This window comes from Gymnoscopelus braueri (assembly GCF_963280865.1).
Source record: "Gymnoscopelus braueri genome assembly, chromosome: 17".
NCBI classification, from domain to species: Eukaryota; Metazoa; Chordata; class Actinopteri; order Myctophiformes; family Myctophidae; genus Gymnoscopelus; species Gymnoscopelus braueri.
In genome coordinates this window covers 39,342,294-39,365,388 of record NC_137617.1, presented here as the reverse complement: position 1 = coordinate 39,365,388, position 23,095 = coordinate 39,342,294, and the positions used below count along the sequence as shown (strand labels likewise).

The 23,095-nt window shown below is 41.2% G+C and overlaps 2 protein-coding genes across 5 annotated transcripts in view; one reads left to right on the top strand and one right to left on the bottom strand.

Moving 5' to 3' along the window:
- The window catches only part of ptprea (protein tyrosine phosphatase receptor type Ea), a 122,981-nt gene extending 106,082 nt beyond the window's left edge, over positions 1 to 16,899 (bottom strand). For all 4 annotated transcript variants that reach the window (XM_080456077.1, XM_080456078.1, XM_080456079.1 and 1 more), the window contains exon 1: positions 16,767 to 16,899. The gene's annotated coding sequence lies outside the window, so the exon portion shown is untranslated. The remainder of the gene's footprint in view (positions 1 to 16,766) is intronic.
- A 3,298-nt stretch (positions 16,900 to 20,197) lies between these two features.
- clrn3 (clarin 3) lies at positions 20,198 to 22,496 on the top strand (the record flags this gene model as incomplete). Its single annotated transcript, XM_080455769.1, has 3 exons — positions 20,198 to 20,435; positions 21,314 to 21,499; positions 22,204 to 22,496. 3 exons carry the CDS (start codon positions 20,198 to 20,200, stop codon positions 22,494 to 22,496), a joined length of 717 nt encoding a protein of 238 aa, XP_080311895.1.
- Positions 22,497 to 23,095: the final 599 nt, after the last annotated feature.

The window sequence follows — 23,095 nt, the reverse complement described above, 5'->3', positions numbered from 1 at the left end:
TACTGTTGAAGGTTGTAAAGAAAGGCACAGCAAAACTTTATATCCTAAATTACTATTTTAAATGCCTTTGTTGATAGAAATGAATGACTTTGCTGCTTTTGACAAGAGGGTAGCAGCTGTCATCCGATGGTAAACAGATGACAACGTGACCACACTGGCACGTGTGATTCAACGTTTTAATATCATCTGCAACGAGGATTAGCCACTTAAAAGTGTCACGATCTGGTGGTGTGGTGAGGAGTGGGACCCAAATGCTTGGACAGCAAGGCAGGCAGAGTTCAACACCCAAGATTGGGTGATTTAATACAAAATAACAGAGAAAACATCACAGTCACAAACTAAACTAACATGATGATACAACACTAAACATGATGTGACACCATACAATGACTCCACAAGGACTGACTGGGACAAGACTACACTAGAGGGCTGATTACACATGAGATACAGCTGGGGCAGAGCCGTGTATTAGAGAGTTACGCCACTGAGGGGGCAGAAAACAGCGCCGGTCACGTGGTTCATGTAACTGAAAATAGTGACAAGGAGCGACTCCAGTGCACTCCGTAAACTTCCGGTTAAGGGCTTTGTCACTATTTGCCAATAGAAGGCTATGTAGAAGACCTGGCCCGAAGAAGTGGACGCGAGTGTCAGAACTCTCTCTCTATGGGTCTGAGCTGGGGAGGACAAGAACATAGAACCAAAACAACTAACAAGAACATAACATAGAAATGCAACACCTAGACAAGACAGGCAAAGTCTGACTGCGACAAAAAGTGGCATAAAAAATTGCAAAATTGGCTATTTTCGATGTGCAACACCATTGTACTATGTACTATACACAAAAACAGGGCTTAAGTGATTAATGGGAGATTCTGAGGTAGGGCCCATTCGGTCTCTTTGCATTACTCGGCCAACAAACATAATCATTCTCACCTTTAAAGTCTGTTGACAATTGACATAGCCAAATGAGCTTTGAAGCTGTCCTCCTGCATGGAGCAGGAGGACAGCGAAATTCTAAATGGATTTGGAAGGGAATTTATGAAAGGAGGTAAGTTTCATAAGCAATCCCCACCCCTCTGTGTGTGTGTGTGTGTGTGTGTGTGTGTGTGTGTGTGTGTGTGTGTGTGTGTGTGTGTGTGTGTGTGTGTGTGTGCGTGTGCCTGTATTCCCTTTATTTTCCTGCCACAGGAAGAGCTGTGCATCACACCAAGTGAACGGAAATTAACATCCCTGAGCGTCGTGACAGAAATCCAATGGGATGAGACATTCCTGGCGGTTTCTTTAGCTTCTTCTAAAAGGTTTTCTTTCTATACTTCAGGCTTCTCCAAGACGCACAGATCGGCGCTGGCCTTCAACCCCGGGCCATTTATAATATATTATCCAGAGAAGACAGCCCCCCCTCGCTCTGATTATCCTCCTCCTCTCTCCTATGCATTAGCACTTCAGTGGCGCTATAGCCTGAGGCCCATCAGGATGCAGGGCATGTCTGACTGCTGCTCTTCCTGGGCCGTGGGCGGCTGGTCCGCACCGCACCGCTGCGGCATCCCACCGCTTTCCACTTGGACACGGCCATTCATCGCATCAGTCAATGTCAGTGGCTCTACACCCACTGGTTCTCAAAGTGCTGTCCGGGGTACCCATGGATGGGCTCCCCAGCCAAATGAGTTATTATTATATAACCCCATTTTTCACTTTGTCTGTTTGAAATCCGCTCACGAGCTTGCGGATCGGCTATTTTTGAAAAGTCTTGGACATTTCTTTTACATTTTTCAACAAATCTTTCTTATGAGGGTCCCTGGCACAAGATCTTTCCCAGGTGGGGGTCCGCGGCCAACAAGAGCCTGTAGATTGGCTATTTTCACAACAATTATCTGTGGAACTGACTCAAACTAAATGGAATGCCTCAACTTCTACAATTCCAAGTGGTTGTCAGTCAGGGTGGGGGGTCCCCAGTTCAAATAGGATTATTTTGGGGGGTCCCGGGCGGCCTGAAAAGGTTCAGAACCATGTTCACCCAAACAGTGGAGAAAAAAAAGGTACGGCGTTCACTGAAGAAGACCTTCGTCTGTGACGCCACCGGCGTCCCTTTATCAGCTTTAAAGCGACAGACAGACAGAACTATAATGTGGTCCATTGTCACTGTCATCAACAGAGCCTTTTGATCGCATCAAGCGGGAGTCGGATGAACATGAACGAGCCTGCGGAGCCGGCGGTATAGTGATTTCAAAGAGGTGGGCGGGATCAAGGTAAATTGGTTATAGATCGCCGGCTCCATCATCTCCCAGGGCTGTTAAAGAGTTAATGAATCAATTCATTTCAATTTGTTTTCCCATTCTGTAGACAGCTGGTCTTCATCACAGGAATAAACGAAAAGTAATTTAAATTATACCTGCTACAATATTGTACCGCTATAACCCGTTAAGACCGGGAACGCATCTGTGTAACCACTTTAACCATTATTGTTAACCGTTGGATATCCAAAAATAGCAGATATATAAGCTCATCTGTGAGCTTGTATATCTGCTATTTTTGAAAAATTTGTGCAAATCTTTGAATATATATATATTTTTAAGGCGAAAATGTTTTACTCAAATCTTTGCTTCTGGGGGTCCCTGGAACAACATATTTTGAGATGGGGGTCCGCGGCCAAATACATACTTTTGGGGGTCCTTGATATGAAAAAAAAGTGTTTGAGGGACCCCCAGTAGCAAAGATTTGAGTTAAAATGTAGTTTAAAATATATTCAAAGATTTGCAAAAAAAATTACGATAAAAAAGGAGATCTACAAGCTCATAGCGCGGCAGTGCCGCGCTATGAACTTGTATATCTGCTATTTTTGAATAGCCCAAAGTATAAAATAATGGTTATAGGCTATAGCTAAAAATCTAAAATGACACAGTATGCGTTGCCGGTCTTCATGGGTTAATGTGGTTTCAAATGGCTCGGTGCCTCTGATGATTAAAAGAGAAAGCGGCTGAATTACAGTATTGTTGCATTTTACAGTGGGAAATGTTAGTCGCGGATATTCATACCATGTTATCGCAACTGAACACACACAACGGAGATATCATTGAATGAACAAGCTGGTAGTGATCATACACGGCTCCGTTTAGCTCTGCTCTGAGAGAATGAATGGGAAATGGACCGCTTTAGTAAGGCATGCATTATTCATTCATCACTGTAGCCTTCCACAACAGCCTCGACATTGACACAAGCAAACCATTATTTTCTTTTTTTCCTTTTTATGTATCTCACGGTCTCACACAAACACACAGCTATCTTTCAATGAACAATCGTTATCTGCTGTAGAAGGATTTCAGTGGTGTAAAGTAACTAAGTACTGTACTTAAGTACAATTTTGAGGTATTTTGACTTTACTGGGGTATTTCCAATTTTCAGTACTTGTATTTCTACTCCACTACATCTCAGAGGCAAATATTGTACTTTTACTCCACTACAATGATTTGAAAACTTTAGTTACTAGTTACTTTGTAGATTTTTGATTATTATTACAAAACCACTTCAGCCATTTGAAAATAGCCGATCTACAAGCTCACAATGCGTCCCAATGCAACGCTACGCATTGTGAGCTTGTAGATCTCCGATTTTCAAAAGATTTTTATGCATTTTATACATTAGAAAACTGAGACATTCTGCATAATGAGTACTCTCTACTTTTGGTACTTTAAGTACATTTTGATAGAAATACTTTTGTACTTTTACACAATTACAATTTGAATTCCGGTCTTTTACTTGTAACAGAGTATTTCTACATTGCAGTATTGATACTTTTACTTAAGTAAAACAATGTAGTACTTTTCCCACGATTCATGCTCAGTCGTATGATGGCGTTGCCTGCCGGAAAGTAGACAACCTGTCAACGCATTGAGCTTGTAGATCGGCTACTTTCAGCACTCAACATCATCGTAAGACAAAAGTATAAATCAGGCTTATTTCAGTAAGTTATATGAGACGGACCGGGAGAGCCTGGCAATGAGCCAAGCACTCATAGAATATACTTAATGAAGACTTTAACCCATTAAGACCGGGAACGCATCTGTGTCACTTTAGATTTCTTTGGCCATTAAAAAATTGCAGATCTATCTTTTGAAAAAAGAATCGTGAAAATGTGTGCAAATCTTTATACATTTTTATACACTTTGCTTCTGGGGGTCCCTGGAACAAAATATTTTGAGATGGGGGGGTCCGCGGACACATATATATCATTTTGGTTGGTCCTTAACATGACGAAAAAAGTTTAGAACCGCTGATATTATAGCAACATACGTTTTGTTTTTCCAAAAAACTGATTTGCACAAATCTTCAAGATTTTTCAATAAAGATTATCATATCTACAAGCACATAGCGTGGCACTCGGTGCCATGCTATGAGCTTGTAGATTTGCTATTTCTGAATAGCCCAAAGTATAAAATAATGGTCATAGCAAAAAAATATAAAATGACACAGTATGCGTTCCCCGATTGAATAGGTTAATGGAAGACTGTCAGAGCAATATGAGATAATGTTCATAATAAGAGCATTCATAAAGAACTGCATATATCTGGCAGAAGCTGATTACCGTGCAATAGACAAATCATCCTAGGATCCATCCACTGCATTAGCAAGACACGCATGTCAGCGATGGACAGACACATGAAGCCCATAAAGTACAGAGAGTAACCTTCATGGGACTCCTCTCCTTTGCTCTATAGTTTATGGGCCTCAAGGCTATGTAAAGGAGGAAGGGACACGTTCTATAAGCCATGGTATGCACCAAGTGGAGCCGGAAGTTCTGTGGAATGCATTGAAGTCAATGAGAGCTGACTGGACCAGCTATAGGAATAAACAATACTTTTTTTTAATGATTGCAACTTTTTGCCAGTTCAGGAAAATATCGTATATACCAGTGGTTCTCAAACTTTTTCATGTCAAGATATGTATTTGGTCGCGGAGCCCCATCTCAAATATCTTTGTTCCAGGGACCCCCAGAAGCAAATATTTTTTTATTAACACATTTTGCTGGGGACCCCCTGGTACCCCTCCAAGGACCCCTGGGGGTCCCCGGACGCCACTTTGAGAACCAATGGAATAAACCATTTTTTTTGTTGATGATTGCAACCTTTTGTCATATAATCAGTTCAGGAAAATAAAAGACATATCATACGTTCTGATTCTGCTATCTTAATTGTTTTCCGATGTCCACACTATATAATTTTATTGAGGCATCAAAAGACTACAGAGTACATTCCTGACTGGGCAGTATGGGCTGTCTGTCATCGTGATGACAGCTGGTCAGAATAACTTGCTCTGTGCTCTTTAGATACCTGAAAGAAAAGTATATAGTGTGCACATCAAAAAACAATGTGTGACGTGTCTTATATATTCCTGAATTGATTATTCTGCGAAGCTCGCAGTCATTCATAAACAGTGTTTATTCATACGCTTATGTCCACCCGGCACTGCTCATTGACTTCAATGCATTCCATTGAACCAAATTCGGCCTCCGGTTTTCCTGCCAGACAGCGCAACAAAATGTGCCAGCTGGAGACGCCGGACTGAGAAAGTGATGTACGGTGTCCTTTCCTTCTTTATATGGCCTTGACGGTTCCGCGGAAGTAAGTAAGGAGGAGATAATGACTTTTACAATATGCAGGTCTACATCACCAGGTGACAGACTCGATCACAGCCAAACTGCTGCTGCAGCAGGCCAGGCAGGCAGGAATCAATGGCCATCTCATTTTATAGTGGCTGGAAGTGAGTGCAAACAACCAAGGTCAAGGCTGTTGGTTAGCTATAAAACGCTAATTAAATTGAAGAAGCGATTGCCTTAAATTACCTCAGAAACAGTGTTGGTATTTAATGCCTGGGTTTTGCTATTGTTTGCATCATATCTACGTTCCGGTACAGAGGCGTGCTTATTATCATAAAGATCCCTGCTATCTAGGAAACGTGTGGGTGAGACGTTTTTAGCATGCGCATATATGATGAGCGCATCCCAGAGTTGTTTACAGCCATGCACAGCCTCCAAGGAGCAGACAGACAAATAGCTGACTTTGTTGTTCCTCCAACACAGTAACGGGGTTGTCAAAGGTTTATTAACCATATTAACCACGGCTTACTTATTTTGTGCAAATTTGTAAAAAAAAAACTAAATAGAAAATACCGTTTGAAAAATTGTGAGCTTGGTAAATCGGTTATTTTTTCTAGTCGTCGTATAAGTGATTAACCACTTAAACCCTATAATTTAGTTGGCCGGAGTCCCACAGGGCTCTATACTAGGTCCCCCTTCTGTTTTCGCTGTACACTAAATATCTTGGCCGACTGTAGCCGTTCTACAAGCTCACATCGTGTCGTGCTGCGTTGTGAGCTTGTAGATCTGTGATTTTGAATCACAGAATGAATGACTTTTCATAGACTTTGTTTCTATCGATTAGTCACCCCATGGAGACTTGAATTCATGGATATTGTTTAGTTTTTGTCGCATTCCTAAGCCAATCATTTGATGACCAGTCCGCTAGTCATCAAATTATTGGTTTAGGAATGCGAAAAAACTACAAAAATCATGTCTCCATGGGGTGACTAATCAATAGAAAAAACGTGTTTTTTTTTGGTGAACTATCCCTTTAAGAACTATGCTATTGCCATGTAGGCTGACCATTGAATTCACACGCAAGATACAGGCCTTAATGTTTACTTTTCAAGGTATTCATTCAGATAAAAAGAAGTGGACTGAAGCTGAGTATAAAGTCAGACCCCAAAGTGTTTACTTTCACTTCCCTGTGAATCAGGCCATGGAGTGCAGAGCAGTTAATCTCTCTAAAAAGCTCCACCCTGCTTTTAGTCCCGGGAGCAGGTCAGTGAATTGGGCCGACACGTTCTCTTTGGCCTAAAAACTAAAAACCCTCATGTCTCAATCCAATAATGAGACCAGTGGTAGAAAAACATGTTTTACTTCAGTAAAAGTATCAATACTGCATTGTAGAAATACTCTGTTACAAGTAAAAGTCCTGTATTCAAAATGCACTTGAGTACAAAAGTATTGGTATCAAAATGTACTTAAAGTTCCAAAAGTAAAAATTAAGTATTATGCAGAATGTCTCATTTCACAAGTTTTCAAATAAAATGTATACAAAATTTTAAAATAGCAGATCTACAAGCTCATCGCGACGCATTGTGAGCTTGTAGATCGGCTATTTTCAAATGGCCAAAATATATATAGGGCTGAAGTGGTTAATGTATGTTTTATAATAATAATCAAAATCTACAAAGTAACTAGTAACTAAAGTTACTAGTAATTGTAGTGGACAATATTTGCCTCTGAGATGTAGAAGTAAAAATACCGAAAATTGGAATTACTCCCCTAAAGTAAAAATACCTCAAAATTGTACTGAAGTATAGTACTTGATTAAATGTACTTAGTTACTTTACACCACTGGTGAATTGGGCCGACACGTTCTTTGGCCTAAAAGAAACAATCCAATAATGTGACACATCTGTGAAAACGGCGCCCCCACGTCAACACATCACATGAAATATGCAGAGCGGCTGATCATTATATAACGATCGGACATAGAAAACAAGCCGTTGTGATATCACTGGGTGTTTTTAAGTGTCTCAATCAAATTTAAACACACCAAACAATAACCTCATATCTTAAAAGCATTCCAACAATGTACGTTATTTTTTCCCCCTTTTTTTCCTCCGAGACTCGTAATAAGGCAACTCCGGGGTCATTGTGTCAAGCTCTCAGAGCTTGGTCTTCTGAGAGCAACGCCGACGTGGTGTGTGTACTTTGCGGAGGAGCGCTCCTCGTGTAATGAGTGACAGAAATACAATAGAGGGAGCTATGTGTCGCCCGAGGGGAGAAATACACCCATATTCTGGGCAGCTGTTGCCGGAATGACATCATTGGCTGTCTGCCTACGCTGGATGTAACCAAAAAGAGGCTCTCATCTTTAACTACAGCACGCCTTGTGCTCGTTTACATTACACCAGAGCAAGTTATGAAGAGTGTGTAACAAGGACTGATCCCCGGTTTACCGAACCTCCCAACTAAGCAACCAACAGTATTGAGTATAAGGGTAACAGATAATGAACCGTCGAAACAGGGTTAGAAAGTGTTCTATAACAACAAGATAAAATACAGCCATAAGGTAAAAAAAAACAACAACAGTAGAATAATCAATGGATGAGATGAATACTCATGTGGTCAACATCAATTTAAGCAACAAATTAACCCATTAACACCTGAGGCCGATTCTACAAATGCCTTCTAAATGAGTAGTTCTCGATCACACTTTCAAGATTTCTCAAACACTTTCAAGATTTTTATTTTTTTTCAAAAATAGCAGATGTACAAGCTCGCAGCATGGCACGAAGTGACGTGCTGTGAGCTTGTACATCTGCTATTTTTGAATAGATTTGAATTGATGCTTTCCTGGTTTTAATGGGTTATGACAAACATGAAAAATGGGAACAACAGGGGAAAAAAGAGGCAAATAAAAACTTTGAAAAGTCCTTGATACAAAAGTAGGTTTTCAGAAGTGATTTAAAGGATGACACTGACTGACTTTGCCAGCCTTAGATCCTCAGGTACAGGCCGTTCCAGACAGAGCCTAGGGGTGCGTGGGCGACAAAAGCCCCGATCCCCCCCCAGGTGATGAGGCAAGTTTTATAGGAACAGCTAAGAGAGCCCTGTCACTGTCAGTAGATCTAAGGCTGCACTCACTGCTCATACGGGACCAGCATAATTGTCGCTGTCGGGTGGAAACCTCATATCTCCAAAACTGTTACTTTTCACGATTCAAATTCAGAAATAGCACAAAAGAAAAATGCTAATCTACAAGCTCACATTGTGATGCGACACGTTTTGAGCTTATAGATCTGCGATTTCACACTGTGACACTGTAGTATGATGAAGTAGGGCATTCATTTACGAAAAAAAACATATGGAGATAAGAGGTTTCTGCCCGACAGCAACGATATCTAAAATGTAAAGTGAGCCTGGCCTCGCAAGGCTTTAAAAGTCATCAGTAAAATCTTAAAGTGAGTGTAAGTGATATTCGTTTGTTAAATGAAGGGTTAAACAGCTCTATATTCTGCTCAGTAACAGGGGTTTCCCCACCTCTCTAGTTCTTTGGTAAACAAACAGAAAATGCATTTTCCGGTCAAGATACCAATTTAATCCAAACAGGAAAAGAGAACTCATACAGGACACGGGATGAGCAAGTGAAATTGGAAGTGATTACACAAAAAACTAAACGAGTAGACAAAATTGAAATTGGAAAACTATCAAATTGAAGCTGATAAATGGCGTCTCTCTCTCTCCTGATTGGATGAAATGACACCACGCACTACAGAGGTTTGTCAAAATAATAAGAGGATGCATTTTGTTTTAACCATAAAATATCAATTCTGAAACTCACTGGAAACCAGGGGCTATGGGTGTAATACGGCCACATATCTTAGAATTGGTTAACCACGAAACTCACTAGAAACCAGAAGCAATGGGTGTAATACGGCCACATTTCTTACAATTGGTTAACCACGAAACTCACTAGAAACCAGAAGCAATGGGTGTAATATGGCCACATTTCTTACAATTGGTTAACCACGAAACTCACTAGAAACCAGAAGCAATGGGTGTAATACGGCCACATTTCTTAGAATTGGTTAACCACGAAACTCACTAGAAACCAGAAGCAATGGGTGTAATATGGCCACATTTCTTAGAATTGGTTAACCACTCGCAATGCCTTGCGACACGAGGCGTTGTGCGGCTGTAGATCTGCTATTTTTGGCTAATGTTCCCCTCAGAAAAGGGATATGCTAGGGTTCAAGTGGTTAATGTAAATAAAGGTTCCTATCACACAAAGATTTGGCGGCCCCCCTGTAGTAACTAACTCTGAGGACCCCCTAAGGGCCCCGAATCCCCTGTTGGGAAAGAATTAGGGGGCCTACAGCCTAGTGTAATAAGCAGTTATTAATAAAGCGACAGAATTTTGCACCCATTTGAAGACAAAAGATAGACTTTGTTTTACTGAGCCCAGAGTACAGGGAGAACACATGTATCCAATATCACTGTGTCCTCAAGATGTTCTCGTGCTAAAAAAAACCCAACAACAGTCAGGTAGAGAGAGAGGAACATTTAGGAGAGGAAAAAGAGAAGAGAAGCACTAACTTTAGAATAATAGGATTAATCCTATTTTTGATCTTTCTACAACAGATATCCTCTTTGTGCTGTCGTCTCATGTGCTTACCGGCCATACCGTTATACCTCACAGAGCCAACACTGGTTGGAACAACAGATGGTAACTTGGGTTACGTCTGATGCCACTGAGGAGGGACGGCCTTGATCTCTGCCCAGCTGTTTACCACACTGGATGAGAACGACCTCAGTGAGCCCTAAAGCGCAGCTGCTGGTGAACTAACACACGGTTCAAATCACACCTTGTATATGGATTGTCGTACAGAACTGTACGGGAGTTTAACACTTAATAAAACGAATTGATTAATCTATTATGAAAATGATCCATAATCAATTCTAATACAAAAAAATAGATTTTAGGAGGGAAGTAGCGATATATTCAAAATAGCGATAATAGCACAAGCTCATAACGCTTTCATTTATTCCCATGTGAGCTTGTAGATCGGCTATAATAGCAGTCTCGCTCATTCTGCGCGAGACTGTTGGACAACATCGTAAGAAATAGGGCTCAAGCACTTAGTCGGACTAATCGATGTATATATTTTGATAAAACACACTTCCCGATTATACAGGAAAAGTAATCAATAGAATAATCGCCAGGAAAACAATCCATAGTTGCAGCCCTACAGTACTGTCCTATTTTGGTTCCAGTTCCGGAGAGAGACACTCATCTGTCATTGCTCTTGGCTTCCCCAGCAGCAGCAGCAGCAGCAGCAGCAGCAGCAGCAGCAGCAGCAGCAGCAGCAGTATCTGTAAGACTGATCTGAGGTCTGTGTGAAGAAAGACACAGGCTGTGGTACAGCAGCATGGACCAGATTGGGACTGAGCCGCTGGGCGTGCGTTCTGCGTTGAACAGGGACACTGGGGAGAGGAACGGGGAACGAGGGGCAGCAGGTAACAGTTTGCACAGCTGTGCAAGCCGTCCCCGCCGTGGCCATGTGTTTAATAGCTCCCAGCCTCAGGGCCTTTCTTCTTCTGATGGTGACACGCCTTCCCTTCCACCCAGGTCCCCCTCCCCAGGTCCCTCTCTCTGTGAATGAGGGGGCTAAAGGGGGCTTTCCTGTCTTCCAAGCAGGAAGCAGCAACGTACAGTACATACAATGTCTTCTGTTGGTGTCCTTAGGGTTTCCCTGGTTTTGTATCTTGTTATATCTTTTGTTTTGTTCTCTTTGAATAAATATCACTTGAACTACATACAGCTGTTCCAAGCAATGAACTCCGTAGAACATCCCTGTGATTTAAGGAGTAGTTCACCCAAAAAAGTACTTATTTTCTATCAATTACACACGCCATGAAGCCTTGAATTCATGGAAAGAGTTAAAAAGAGTTAAAAAGAAAAATGTCAAATCTTCTGCATATCTTGTTGATATTTTACTACATGATTTATGATGACAGAGTCCCTAGGCATTCTGCCGTGGCTTGCTATGGAATAAGCCGCAAGCACAAACAAGCCTAAAGTTGCAACATAGCATCATGTGCTTGAGCAATGTTTCACTAAGGCAACACATCACAGGTAGAGGATACACAGGACTGGTTGTTTGCTAAGCTTTTCTGTCAAAACACAGGTCTGACTGGGACTCAACCCATGGTTGGAGTTCATCAAACTAATCAATTTAATCAATTATTTAAAAAAAGATCAATTTATAATAATAATCAATAATCAAATCAAAGTCCCAAAATGTAAAAAAAAATAGCCAATCTACAAGCGATGCGGCACATTGTGAGGTTGTAGGTTGGGTATTTTCGCTACTTTTGTGTGACGCATTTGAGCAACAAAGTATGTTTTAACTCATTTAAAATTGTTGCTGATTTGTATAAAACATAAAATATGAAGATAGCACGCTTCTCGATTATTTGATTAATCGAAAAAGTAATGGATAGAATAATCAACAGTTGCAGCCCTAGCTGGATTCATTACAGATTAACAGATATGTATCAACCACTAATTGCTCCTATGTCTATTAGTTCCCTCTCTGCTCATTCCACAAAGAAAAAATAATAAGTATCACAAAGTAGGCTAGAATGTGGCACAGCCCAGCATGGGGTCGCTGCCTCGACAGCACAAAATGAATGAGTGTGAATCTGTGTTTTTTTCCCGAGGTGATGTGTGGCGGGGAAGAGGAGCTGTGACTATAGTGGCTGGCGGGGAAGGGAGGAGGGGGGTCTGGGATGGTGGGTTGTTTTAGGTAGTGATGGAAGAAGTACTCACTCATATAGTCATATTCTTTACTTAACTAAAAGTATAAAATGTATAAATATCTTTTGAAAATAGCCGATCTACAAGCTCAAAACGTGTCTCATCGGGACACATAGTGACGGCCCACTGATTGGGAACCACTGCTTTTTACACCACATGTTTCTACCCAGTAAATGACATTGTTCTCTGGGTAAGCAAGCACAGCTCACCGCCCTGCCGGGCACCTCTCAGTGGGCTTCAACAATCACACCACATCTGTTCATGTTGTACACAACTCCCACGTGCAAAACGACACAAAGCAATTTTTTTCTTTTTTAAACAAGCACATAAATCTGCCATTTTGTAATCCCAGCTATGCATGGCTGACAACAAAAATGGAAAGCACCACAGACAGTCAGCTTGACACAACAATGTGTAGGCAGCAGCAGTGGCAATGAGATGCAACTCGGAATAAAGGCTGCTGCTGCTGTGTGATTTGTACATGTTATAACAAAACTAAATGAGTATAGTAAGCCGTGTTGTTTAAACTATTAAGACCTGAGGCCGATTCTACTAAATGTCTATTAAATCCTAACAGTTTTTTGAAAAAAACGTATATTTCTATGTCAGTGATTCTCAAACTTTTTCATGTCAAGGACCTCAAAATGTATATGTATTTGGCCACGGACCCCCATCTCAAAATATTTAGTTCCAGGGAACCCCAGAAGCAAAGAATAGAGTTACAAATGTTCGCTTGAAAAGATATATATTCAAAGATTTGCACACATGTTCACGATTTCTGCTATTTTTGAATAGCCAAAGTGTAAAATAATGCTTTTTTAGCTAAAATCCCAAAATGACACAGATGTCTTAAAGGGTTAAATAACAAAAATTCCTCACTCTCACACCTTGGACTTGCTCAACTAAACAACATCAATATGACTACTACAGTCTGTGTACTTTGGGTATTACTGTATATCCATATCCATGCACCTGGCTGGGACCAGGCAGGATGACTAATAGTATAGAATGCAAAGGGAACTCAAAAGATGGCAGGTTTAGAGCAGTGGTTCTCAACGTGAGGATCCATTTGGTTCCATTTGTACACTCTCAGAGATACCGTAAGGGTCCATTTGGACCGCAGGTGGTCCCCGGACTCCACATTGAGAACCACTGGTTTATAGAAACACGGTTCAAGTCATTTCTGAGGCAACTGTGTTCTCTGTGTGAAACAGGAAGAACTAACTGTTGCCACACTTCCAACTGCTGCCAAGAAACAAGCATGGATGGGAGGATTTTTCTAGCCCTTGGCTATAGTGTTTGTCATGTCAGATTCCAGGTCCTTTCTTTCTTCTTGTTTTTCCATAATACTGAAGACTTGCCTCACAGGCCAACAGATTGAATGATGCCTGGATGGATATTGCAGATACGTGGAAAGCCAAATTAAACGCTGATAACGCCTTAAATCCTTCAAGGAATTCGGGGGAATAGCTACACAGACAGACGTGTTAATTATCCTTTCCTCTATACCCACAGGCAGTGCATTCTGTATTTGTGAATAGTGTACACATTGTCTGCTTACAACAGCAGCCAAAAATACCAGCACAACATATGGTCCCCAAAATCTGTCACACCCACTTAGGAATCAATTAAGACAAATTAAGACAAATAGAAAATGTGACTCCGACTTGACACTGTTGTTTTGGAGGGTACATTTTCCGCTTTCCGTAATAATCAACTCATAATTAAGCATAAAATTAAGTTAATTCAAGGGCAGGGAAGAAGCAGGCAGCCAATGTCCCACTTACTTTCAACAGAATAGAATAGGGCTTTTAGCAATAGCAGTTTTTAATGAATTAAGAAATTGCGGTAAATTAATTGTATATAATCACATGCAAAAGCAGAGCAGCCTACAGCAAAGAGCAAAGCACAGCTAAGTTGTTGAACTGGCAATGCACCATAATCAAATGTTTTACTTGAGTAAAAGTATCAATACCACAATGTAGAAATATTCTGTTACAAGTAAAAGTCTGGTGTTCAAGAGTATTGGCATCACTTTGTGAGCGACGCTTTATGAGCTTGTAGATCGGCTATTTTCAAATATATATAGAGCTTAAGTGGCCAATGTATGTTTAGTAATAAAAATCTAAATCTAAAAATTAACTAGGCTAACTAAAGTTTTAAAATAATTGTCGTGGAGTAAAAGTACAATATTTTCCTCAGAGATGTAATGGAGTAGAAGTAAAAGTATTGAAAATTGGAAATACTCCACTTAAAGATGGGGTGCCATGATATTTTTCAACCCTAAAACCTGATCATAAAAGGTATTATTATTATGTAAGGATTTTTTTCACAAAAAAAAAGTGTACAGTAGGTGTTCAAATTTTGTTTTTATGTGGACACGCCTCCAGTTCATTAAGTATACCTGGTTCTCACCTTAGCACCTCCTCCACCACCTTAGCACCACCCACCTGTCCTAGTCCCTCCTCCTCCTCATGCCCACACCTGTTGTGTTATGATAATGAGGGGGAGGTTATGGCTTTGTGATGTCACTAAAGCGCTTTTTCTCTATTGGCACGTTTGACCCTCAAGGTTTCAGCCTCCAGGAAGAAACTCCAAATAGTCAGAGAAGACATAAAACACCATAAAAAACACCACCGGGGGGCTTAATGAAGTTCTATCAACCTCATAGACACATGAAAAACAGAAAAAGTGCAAAAACATGGCACCAGCTCTTTAAGTAAAGAATACCTCAAAATTGTACTTAAGTAAAATACTTGAGTAAATGTACTTAGTTACTTTACAACCACTGTCCATAATCAACCACAAGGATGTCTACCTGTTTTAAAAGACACAAGAAAGAGGCTACACAGTAAATCCCTTAACTCGGTCAGACAAATGTAACCAAAAATGGACACATTTGGGGTCCATTTGGTTACAATTGTATACCCTCTCCGGGTTAAACTCAACAATAATACCATTATACCTCTCTAGTGGCCTGTTGTTGCCACTGTTTGGAAGGACAAGTCACAACAAAGCTGAGCCCACAACAATGACAAGGAGGTTGTTGTGAAACCGGGGGGATAAAAGCAGCTTTCGAACATTCTTCACATGTTTGGCAATAATAATGAACACAGAAAAGATGACTCCTTGCAGCAGGAGTAGTTATAGGCTACATCAGTGTGTTCTCAAAGTGGATTCCAGAGACTCTCTGGGTTCTTTTATGGGGGTCTAAATGGTCCCTTACAGGTCTGTAACTCTGACAGTATAGAAATGGAACCAAATGGACCCGTTAGGGTCCATTTCTATACTGTCAGAGTAAAGGAGAGACCTTGAAATGTTAAAGTTTGAGAACCACTGGGCATACAGAGGATACAGGCAAGAACAACAGCACCACAAGAAGGAAAAACCAACAACCAAAACAAGAAATGAAAAGGAAACTCGGCTTTTGCTCCAATAACCTACATTGACTGTCAGAGGTCTAGTGAGGTTGTCAGAACAGAAGTCTAGTGAGGTTGTCAGAAGTCTAGTGAGGCTGTCAGAACAGAAGTCTGGTGAGGTTGTCAGAAGTCTAGTGAGGTTGTCAGAAGTCTGGTGAGGTTGTCAGAAGTCTAGTGAGGTTGTCAGAAGTCTAGTGAGGTTGTCAGAAGTCTGGTGAGGTTGTCAGAAGTCTGGTGAGGTTGTCAGAAGTCTAGTGAGGTTGTCAGAAGTCTAGTGAGGTTGTCAGAAGTCTGGTGAGGTTGTCAGAAGTCTAGTGAGGTTGTCAGAGGTCTAGTGAGGTTGTCAGAAGTCTAGTGAGGTTGTCAGAAGTCTGGTGAGGTTGTCAGAAGTCTGGTGAGGTTGTCAGAAGTCTGGTGAGGTTGTCAGAAGTCTAGTGAGGTTGTCAAAAGTCTAGTGAGGTTGTACCAGGGGAGACTGAGGCATCAGTTGCACACTGGTGTTGCCTGCGCCAGTAAATAGCAGATCTACAAGCTCACAACGAAACACATTCGTGACGTGTTGTGAGCTTGTAGATCTGCTATTATTTGACACCGGCACAGAACTAAGTAAAACTGAGGCTTGAGGCATCATGCGGCACTATGGTTATCATCATGTCAAACACATAAGAATAATCAACTAGTCAACAAACGCAAAAACCTGTCTTAAATCACAGCAATAATACAGATATTATTAATATAAATATCCCACACACTGCTGTGTGACAGTCAGACAGTAGAGACAGACAGGTAATAAAGCCAGCCGGACCGGTGCGTTCATTACATTCTGCGTAACGTTTGGCTGAAAACAGAACGAACGCATCAATGTACAGCAGTCTGCTGCTCGCGCGGGATGAGATAGATGTCACAATAATAATAGAAACATAATATAAATGGTCTCACTCACCTTGACGGTGAAAACATTACATCCACACTGACACGATGTTCTGTCTGTCTGTCTGTTCTGTCTGCTGTCACCACGACCAACGAGCTGTTTATGAGAACATATCTGCGCTGTCAGTGAGCGAGAGTAGAACCCCTCTCTCTCTCTCTCTCTCTCTCTCTCTCTCTCTCTCTCTCTCTCCCCCCTCTCTCTCTCTCTGTGTGTTTCTCTGTGTCGCTCTCTCTCTCTCTCTGTTTCTCTATGTCGCTCTCTCTCTCTTTCTCTCTCTCTCTCTCTCTCTGTTTCTCTATGTCGCTCTCTCTCTCTTTCTCTCTCTCTCTCTCTCTCTCTGTTTCTCTATGTCGCGCTCCATGTCTCTCTCTCTGTTTCTCTATGTCGCTCTCTCTCTCTCTCTCTCTCTCTCTCTCTCTCTGTTTCTCTCTCTCTCTCTCTCTCTCTCTCTCTCTCTCTCTCTCTCTCTCTCTTTCTCTATGTCGCTCTCTCTCTCTCTCTCTCTCTCTCTCTCTCTCTCTCTCTCTCTCTCTCTCTCTCTCTCTCTCTCTCTCTCTATGTCGCTCTATCTTTCTCTTTGCTTCAGTCGAGCTCTCTCTCTCTCTGTTCTCTAGTGTAGATAAAGGGAGCCGCCTGGCGCCACTGTTTATTACAACACGTGCACATAATAATGTCACCCCAGGGGGGCAGCAGCAGCAAAGTTGTAATACTGTCAGACTCAGAAAGAAGGAAAGGAGTCTCCTCTTTCCCCTAATCTAACCCTTATCTCACACAACACACTCATGTATTTACATTCAATCTATTTCATCATTATATGTGACTGTATATAGTCTGATATCATGGTGTTTGTACAGGGTGTTAATGATGGTGGATCACTCCCTTTCTAGTAAAACATCCTTGGGTAGAAGATGTGTTAATGATTAATGAGCATTATGTTTTATGATTATGTTCTTTATCATTCTGGACTTTGGAGCCAAGGCTGTGAACCTAAACTACTTCCTTTAACCCGCTAGTAACCGGGAAATTTTTTATTTTAGCGTTGGCTATTCAAAAATAGCAGATCTACAAGCTCACAGCGAGTCACTTCAAAAATAAAATCCTAACACAATCTTTTTCTTTTCAGGAAGTCCCTGGCACAAAACATTTTCAGATGCGGGTCCGAGCCGTATCATTTTTTGGGGGGTCCTTGGCACAAAAAGGTTTTAGAACCACTGATTTAGAAGGCATTTGTAGAATGGGCCTCAGTACAGGGTCTCAATGGGTTAACCATCAGAGTGCACTGGGAGATGACTTGTCTATGAAGAGTCTAGGCAACACAACACTGTCTGACCCTGAGAACTAGGCCTGGCACCATTATTACATAATCGCCTAATTGCAAGTATTTAAGATAATCACTCTTTATTTTTGTTGTCATAATCGTCAATAATAATAATAATAATAATAATAATAATCAGCATAATCGTTTCCATGTTGAAAAATTATTAAATATGTCAGTATTCTTTTTGTATATATAAGTTATTTGTCATATCTGCCCTTTGCAATTTTTGATTAGGAAGCCTAAGAGGCAAACAGTAAATACATTTGTATTCATGTGTTCCTGTCAAGGTGTGGTACAGGAGGTGTAGGACTCAAATGCAGAACGACAGATACAGGCTGAGCAGTGAATATTCAAGAAGTTTTATTAAGAAAAACCCACACGAGGAACAAGGAACTTCAAAAATACTCAAGGACTAGAATAACTTGGATTTACACAAGGAACAGACCACATCAAAGATGACGACGAACTGACAGGGGCCTAAACACACAGGGGCATATAGACAAGGACTAACTAGACACATATGAACTCAACAGACAATCAACACTGGGATAGGCTTGGCTGCAGTGGTTGTCAACCAGTGGTCCGGGGACCACCAGTGGTCCTTGAGGGGGTTCCAGGGGGTCCCCAGCCAAATTAATAGTTAGAACCAAATTGACCCCTATGTGTCTGTAACTCTGAGAGTGTACAAATGGAACCAAATCATTTGGTTCCATTTGTACACTCTCAGAGTTAAATGAACACAAATGACGATGATACAGTGTAGATCGGGACCCCCAAGAAATCAAAATGGTTGAGTCCCTGGCATATCTTTTCAAATAGGGGTCCGTGGGCTAATATGTGTCAATTTGGGGGTCCTTGACGCAAAAAAGGTTGAGAACCACTGGGCTAGGGGACTAAGAGGACACAGGTGGAAACACTGGGAATCACAGCACTGGTTAGACAAGACAGGTACGGATGACTAAGCAGACAGGAAACAATTGGAACCATACTACAAAAATAAGATACAGAACACCATGGCAACAAACTACACAGAGCTAGAAGACCAAAATAGAACATGAATACATAGTAAAAGTCCAAAACTAATAAAGACAGACAAAGTCCAAGGGCTGAGGAGCGGACCGTGACAGTTCCAATGTTCAATGCCAAAAAGACACAATTAAATCGTTAACCACAATTATTTGTATGACAATTAATCGTCAACTTAAATGTTGTAATCGTGACAGATCTAGTGAGAACCTGAATTAATAGTACCCACACAGTGGAGTCTTTTAAGTGTCTTAAAAGGTACATACTGTGTACAAGCAGCTGGTAATGGTGTTAAAAAAACAACATAGCCTAAATGCCATGAAATATCAATTATATTGAAAATAATCGAAAAGAATCCTGCTTAGAGACACTCAGTGGTTTAATTTCCAATTTTCAATACGTTTACTTCTACTCCACTACATCTGAGGCAAATATTGCACTTTTTACTCCACTACAAATATTTGAAAACTTTAGTTACTAGTGACTTTAACCACTTAAGCCCTATACATACTTTGGCTATTTGAGAATAGCCGATATACACGTGTAGACTTGTAGATCTATCTATTTGTAGATCAGCTATTTTCAAAGGATTTTACATTTTACACATTTGAAAACTTGAAAACTAAAACTGAAAACTACCTTTACTTTTGGTACCTTCAGCACATTTTGATGTCAAAACTTTTGTACTTTTAATCAAGTACATTTTGAACACTGGACTTCTACTTGTAACAAAGTATTTCTACATTGCAGTATCGATACTTTTACATAATTACAAATGTGTAGTACTTTCTTCCGTCACCGCAGACACTCCACAGGCTTAATCCCCTTGGTTTCCCACTCTAATCAAACCTTACATCACATTTTATGCTGTTTGGGGAATATGATGTCATAGATAGCACTATGGCAACCACCCGTTTCTGACCAAAGGTCAGTCTCAATCAAGCTTTTATGATACCTTCAGCCCATAGTGTCCCTCTCTCTGAAGGGAAGACTTTTCAGGGAAGACTTGGTGGATTAGCAGTGTGTCGTGTTGTTGATTGTAACCAAACCGGGACTCTTAACACTCGTTTAGTGTGACTGGAATATACAGAGAGAGAGAATGCCTTCCACTAAGAAGATCCTCCATTTCTTGACCAGTGGGCTCGCGACGGCCTGGGCTATTGGGTTGTTGGGATATTGTATGTCGACCCTATGGGCTAAAACGACCTTCGACTGTATTCCGCGTGAAGGCACCCTAGCCAATGGAACTGGCACTGCAGAAATTTCTATGGATCTTTTTGATGGAATTTCTCTTAGAACCAATTGTCCAGTTTATGGAGGAAGAGATCCTTTCGCAGGTAAATTATGACCCGACGTAATTGATATTTGTCTTTTATCGTAACAATTCCATTACGTGGTTATTTGCTTCAAATTCAACAAAGGTTTGTGTGATATGACATATTCTCCAATACAGGAAGTGAAATAATAATCCCTATGCTATTTCATGTAGCTGAACACCTACAGTAGGCTATATGAAAGATAGTTATTATAGTGCACAGCACAATCCTTAGAGTTAACTTGACTCTGAGGGTGTAAAGATTGTTTGGGTCCACTTTTACACTCTCAACTCTCAGTTCAATTATGCCCTTTCAATCCCATTAAGACCTGAGGCCGATTCTGCAAATGCCTTCTAAATCAGTAGTTCTCACACTTTTTCTAAAATGTAAAAAAAATAGCAGATGTAAAGCTTGCAGTGCAGCACAAAGTGACGCGGTTGTGAGCTTGTATATCTGCTATTTTTGATTAGCCAACGCAAAAAAAAGCTTTAATGGGTTAAAAAAGAATCTCATTTTTTTTTTTAAATCACAAATGTTCCTATTGCTCACAATGTGTCGCATCATGACGCGTCGTCAGCTTGTAGATGTGCTATTTTCAATACTTTTGCACATATGACTAAGTATAAAATACTAGCACTTAATAATTGGTTAAAAGTAACACTGAGGATGATGCTGTGTGGGGTGGAAGGAATTAGGTCAGGGTTACATTAAACATTACATTAACCGTTTACAAAATCCACTTAATCCTTGTGTCTTGGAGTCAAAGTCGTGTCATGAAACTGTACATCCTGAACTTTCACAATTAGCGAGCCAACTAATTCTGACTTCTAAAAGTACTGTAGCTGGACGGTAAAATGACACAAAAAAGTAATCATCATTTTCCATAATTTTCCACACAGTGTTTGAAGTGCTGGGGACGACAGGAGGAGCCCCTCTCATCCTGCATGTTCTGTCCGTGAGCCTGTTGGTGGTGTGCATGCTGTGCTCGGTCCTCAGCCTGCTAATCTCCCTCTACAACAGTGTCAGTAATCCTTACGAGAACTACATGGGCCCGGTCGGCTTCTACGCTTGCAGCTCAATGAGTGGTAAGGATGACTCCGATCTTATGAGTATTAGATGCACTGAAATGGGTTGATTCCTTCCATTTGTACTTCCTGCACACACTTGAGGCGTGCCAAATTGCCAATAGACTGACCGGAAGATTTTTTACCAGGTTGCTTGCAGCCTGGTCTAGGAAGAGACTAATCAACTACTCAACACTTTCTCGACACTTTCTAAACACTTTCTAGCGACCTTTTCATCATTGGCTGTCCTTCAATCCTTTAAGCCAATGGGGAGACTTCCCCGAGACTTCCCCATACTCTGAACGACGGGCGTCCTCCCATGCTATGGGATCATAGCCCAGAACCAAAAAAAAAGTGTGGTCGTCGCCACCAAACAAACTATTGACTTGACTCCTCATACACACACAGCGATTTGTTACTCCACGAGCGAAAGGGTACAGGACCACGGGTCTATTTGGTTCCGTGCGGGGACGCTGGAGAGAGCAACCTGGTATTAATATGTTTTTTTACAGCGTGGCATTATGTATGTATGTATGTATATGTATCCCGAAATCGAGCTTGTAAATCAGCTACTTTCAAAAGTTTTCTGAACTTTTGAATCTCACCCTGGCCCTGACAAATACCCTGCACTAAACTAGCGAACCCACTTATAAAACAAATGAAAACTAACAGAAATTAAAAAACGAAAAACTCAAGACCATAATAAGTTCCTTTTTCCTCCACAGCGTGCCTGTGTCTGGTCGTCCTCATCATGTTCGTGGTGAACGTGCACCTGACTGGCATGGCTGAAGACCTGTCCCTTCACTTCATCAACGCCAACTCACCAACCCCAGATTCAGTGGACCTGACGAACATGAGCGCCGAGATGCAGCTCGGCTACTACCTCCTGATCGTCTACATAGCGCTCTGTCTCCTGTCCATCCTGTCCATCTTCCTGTACCAGCACGCCGCCTACACGCACAGGAAGGAGCAGCAGAAGCCTACCGAGGACGCGCCCAAGGAAATTATGATGTATTAGCGCTTAGCAGCCTGCGATGGAATCGGTCTGCAGTGACACTGATGAATCTCCACATCATCACACTCAGGGACGGACAAAGACCATTTTATCTGGAAAGGAGATTATTTATTGCAAGGGAAATGTTTAACCGAAAATGGAGGCATGTACATATCAACGCATTATATCATAGGTGAGGTAGATTATAATGCACTAGCCTATGACCAAAAGTCAGTGGACACCTTCCCTTTCTAAAAATATGACGGAGATTATGTTTTCGCCTCTGTCTGTCTGTCTGTCTGTGTGTGTGTCTGGAGTTAATCTCCAACTATAGACCGCACATTTCGTGTGCACGATGCCAGTAGGCCAAATAATTCAATCCACCCCCAATTTTTTTGCATCGTCATCACAGTGGCACTAAAAACTGAGGCGCCATTTAGACGGTCTCTAGAAAAAAACAGCAAAATAAAAGATCAGTCTGTTTAGATGGCAACAGCGTTATCGGGGGTTGAAAACGCAACAAAGTGAATGAAACCCCCTTCCAGAGTGTAAATCTTTGAAAACGCTCCGCCTCGCGTCTCCATGGAAACGGGTAACACGGGGGAATCCGCAAAACTTGTGTC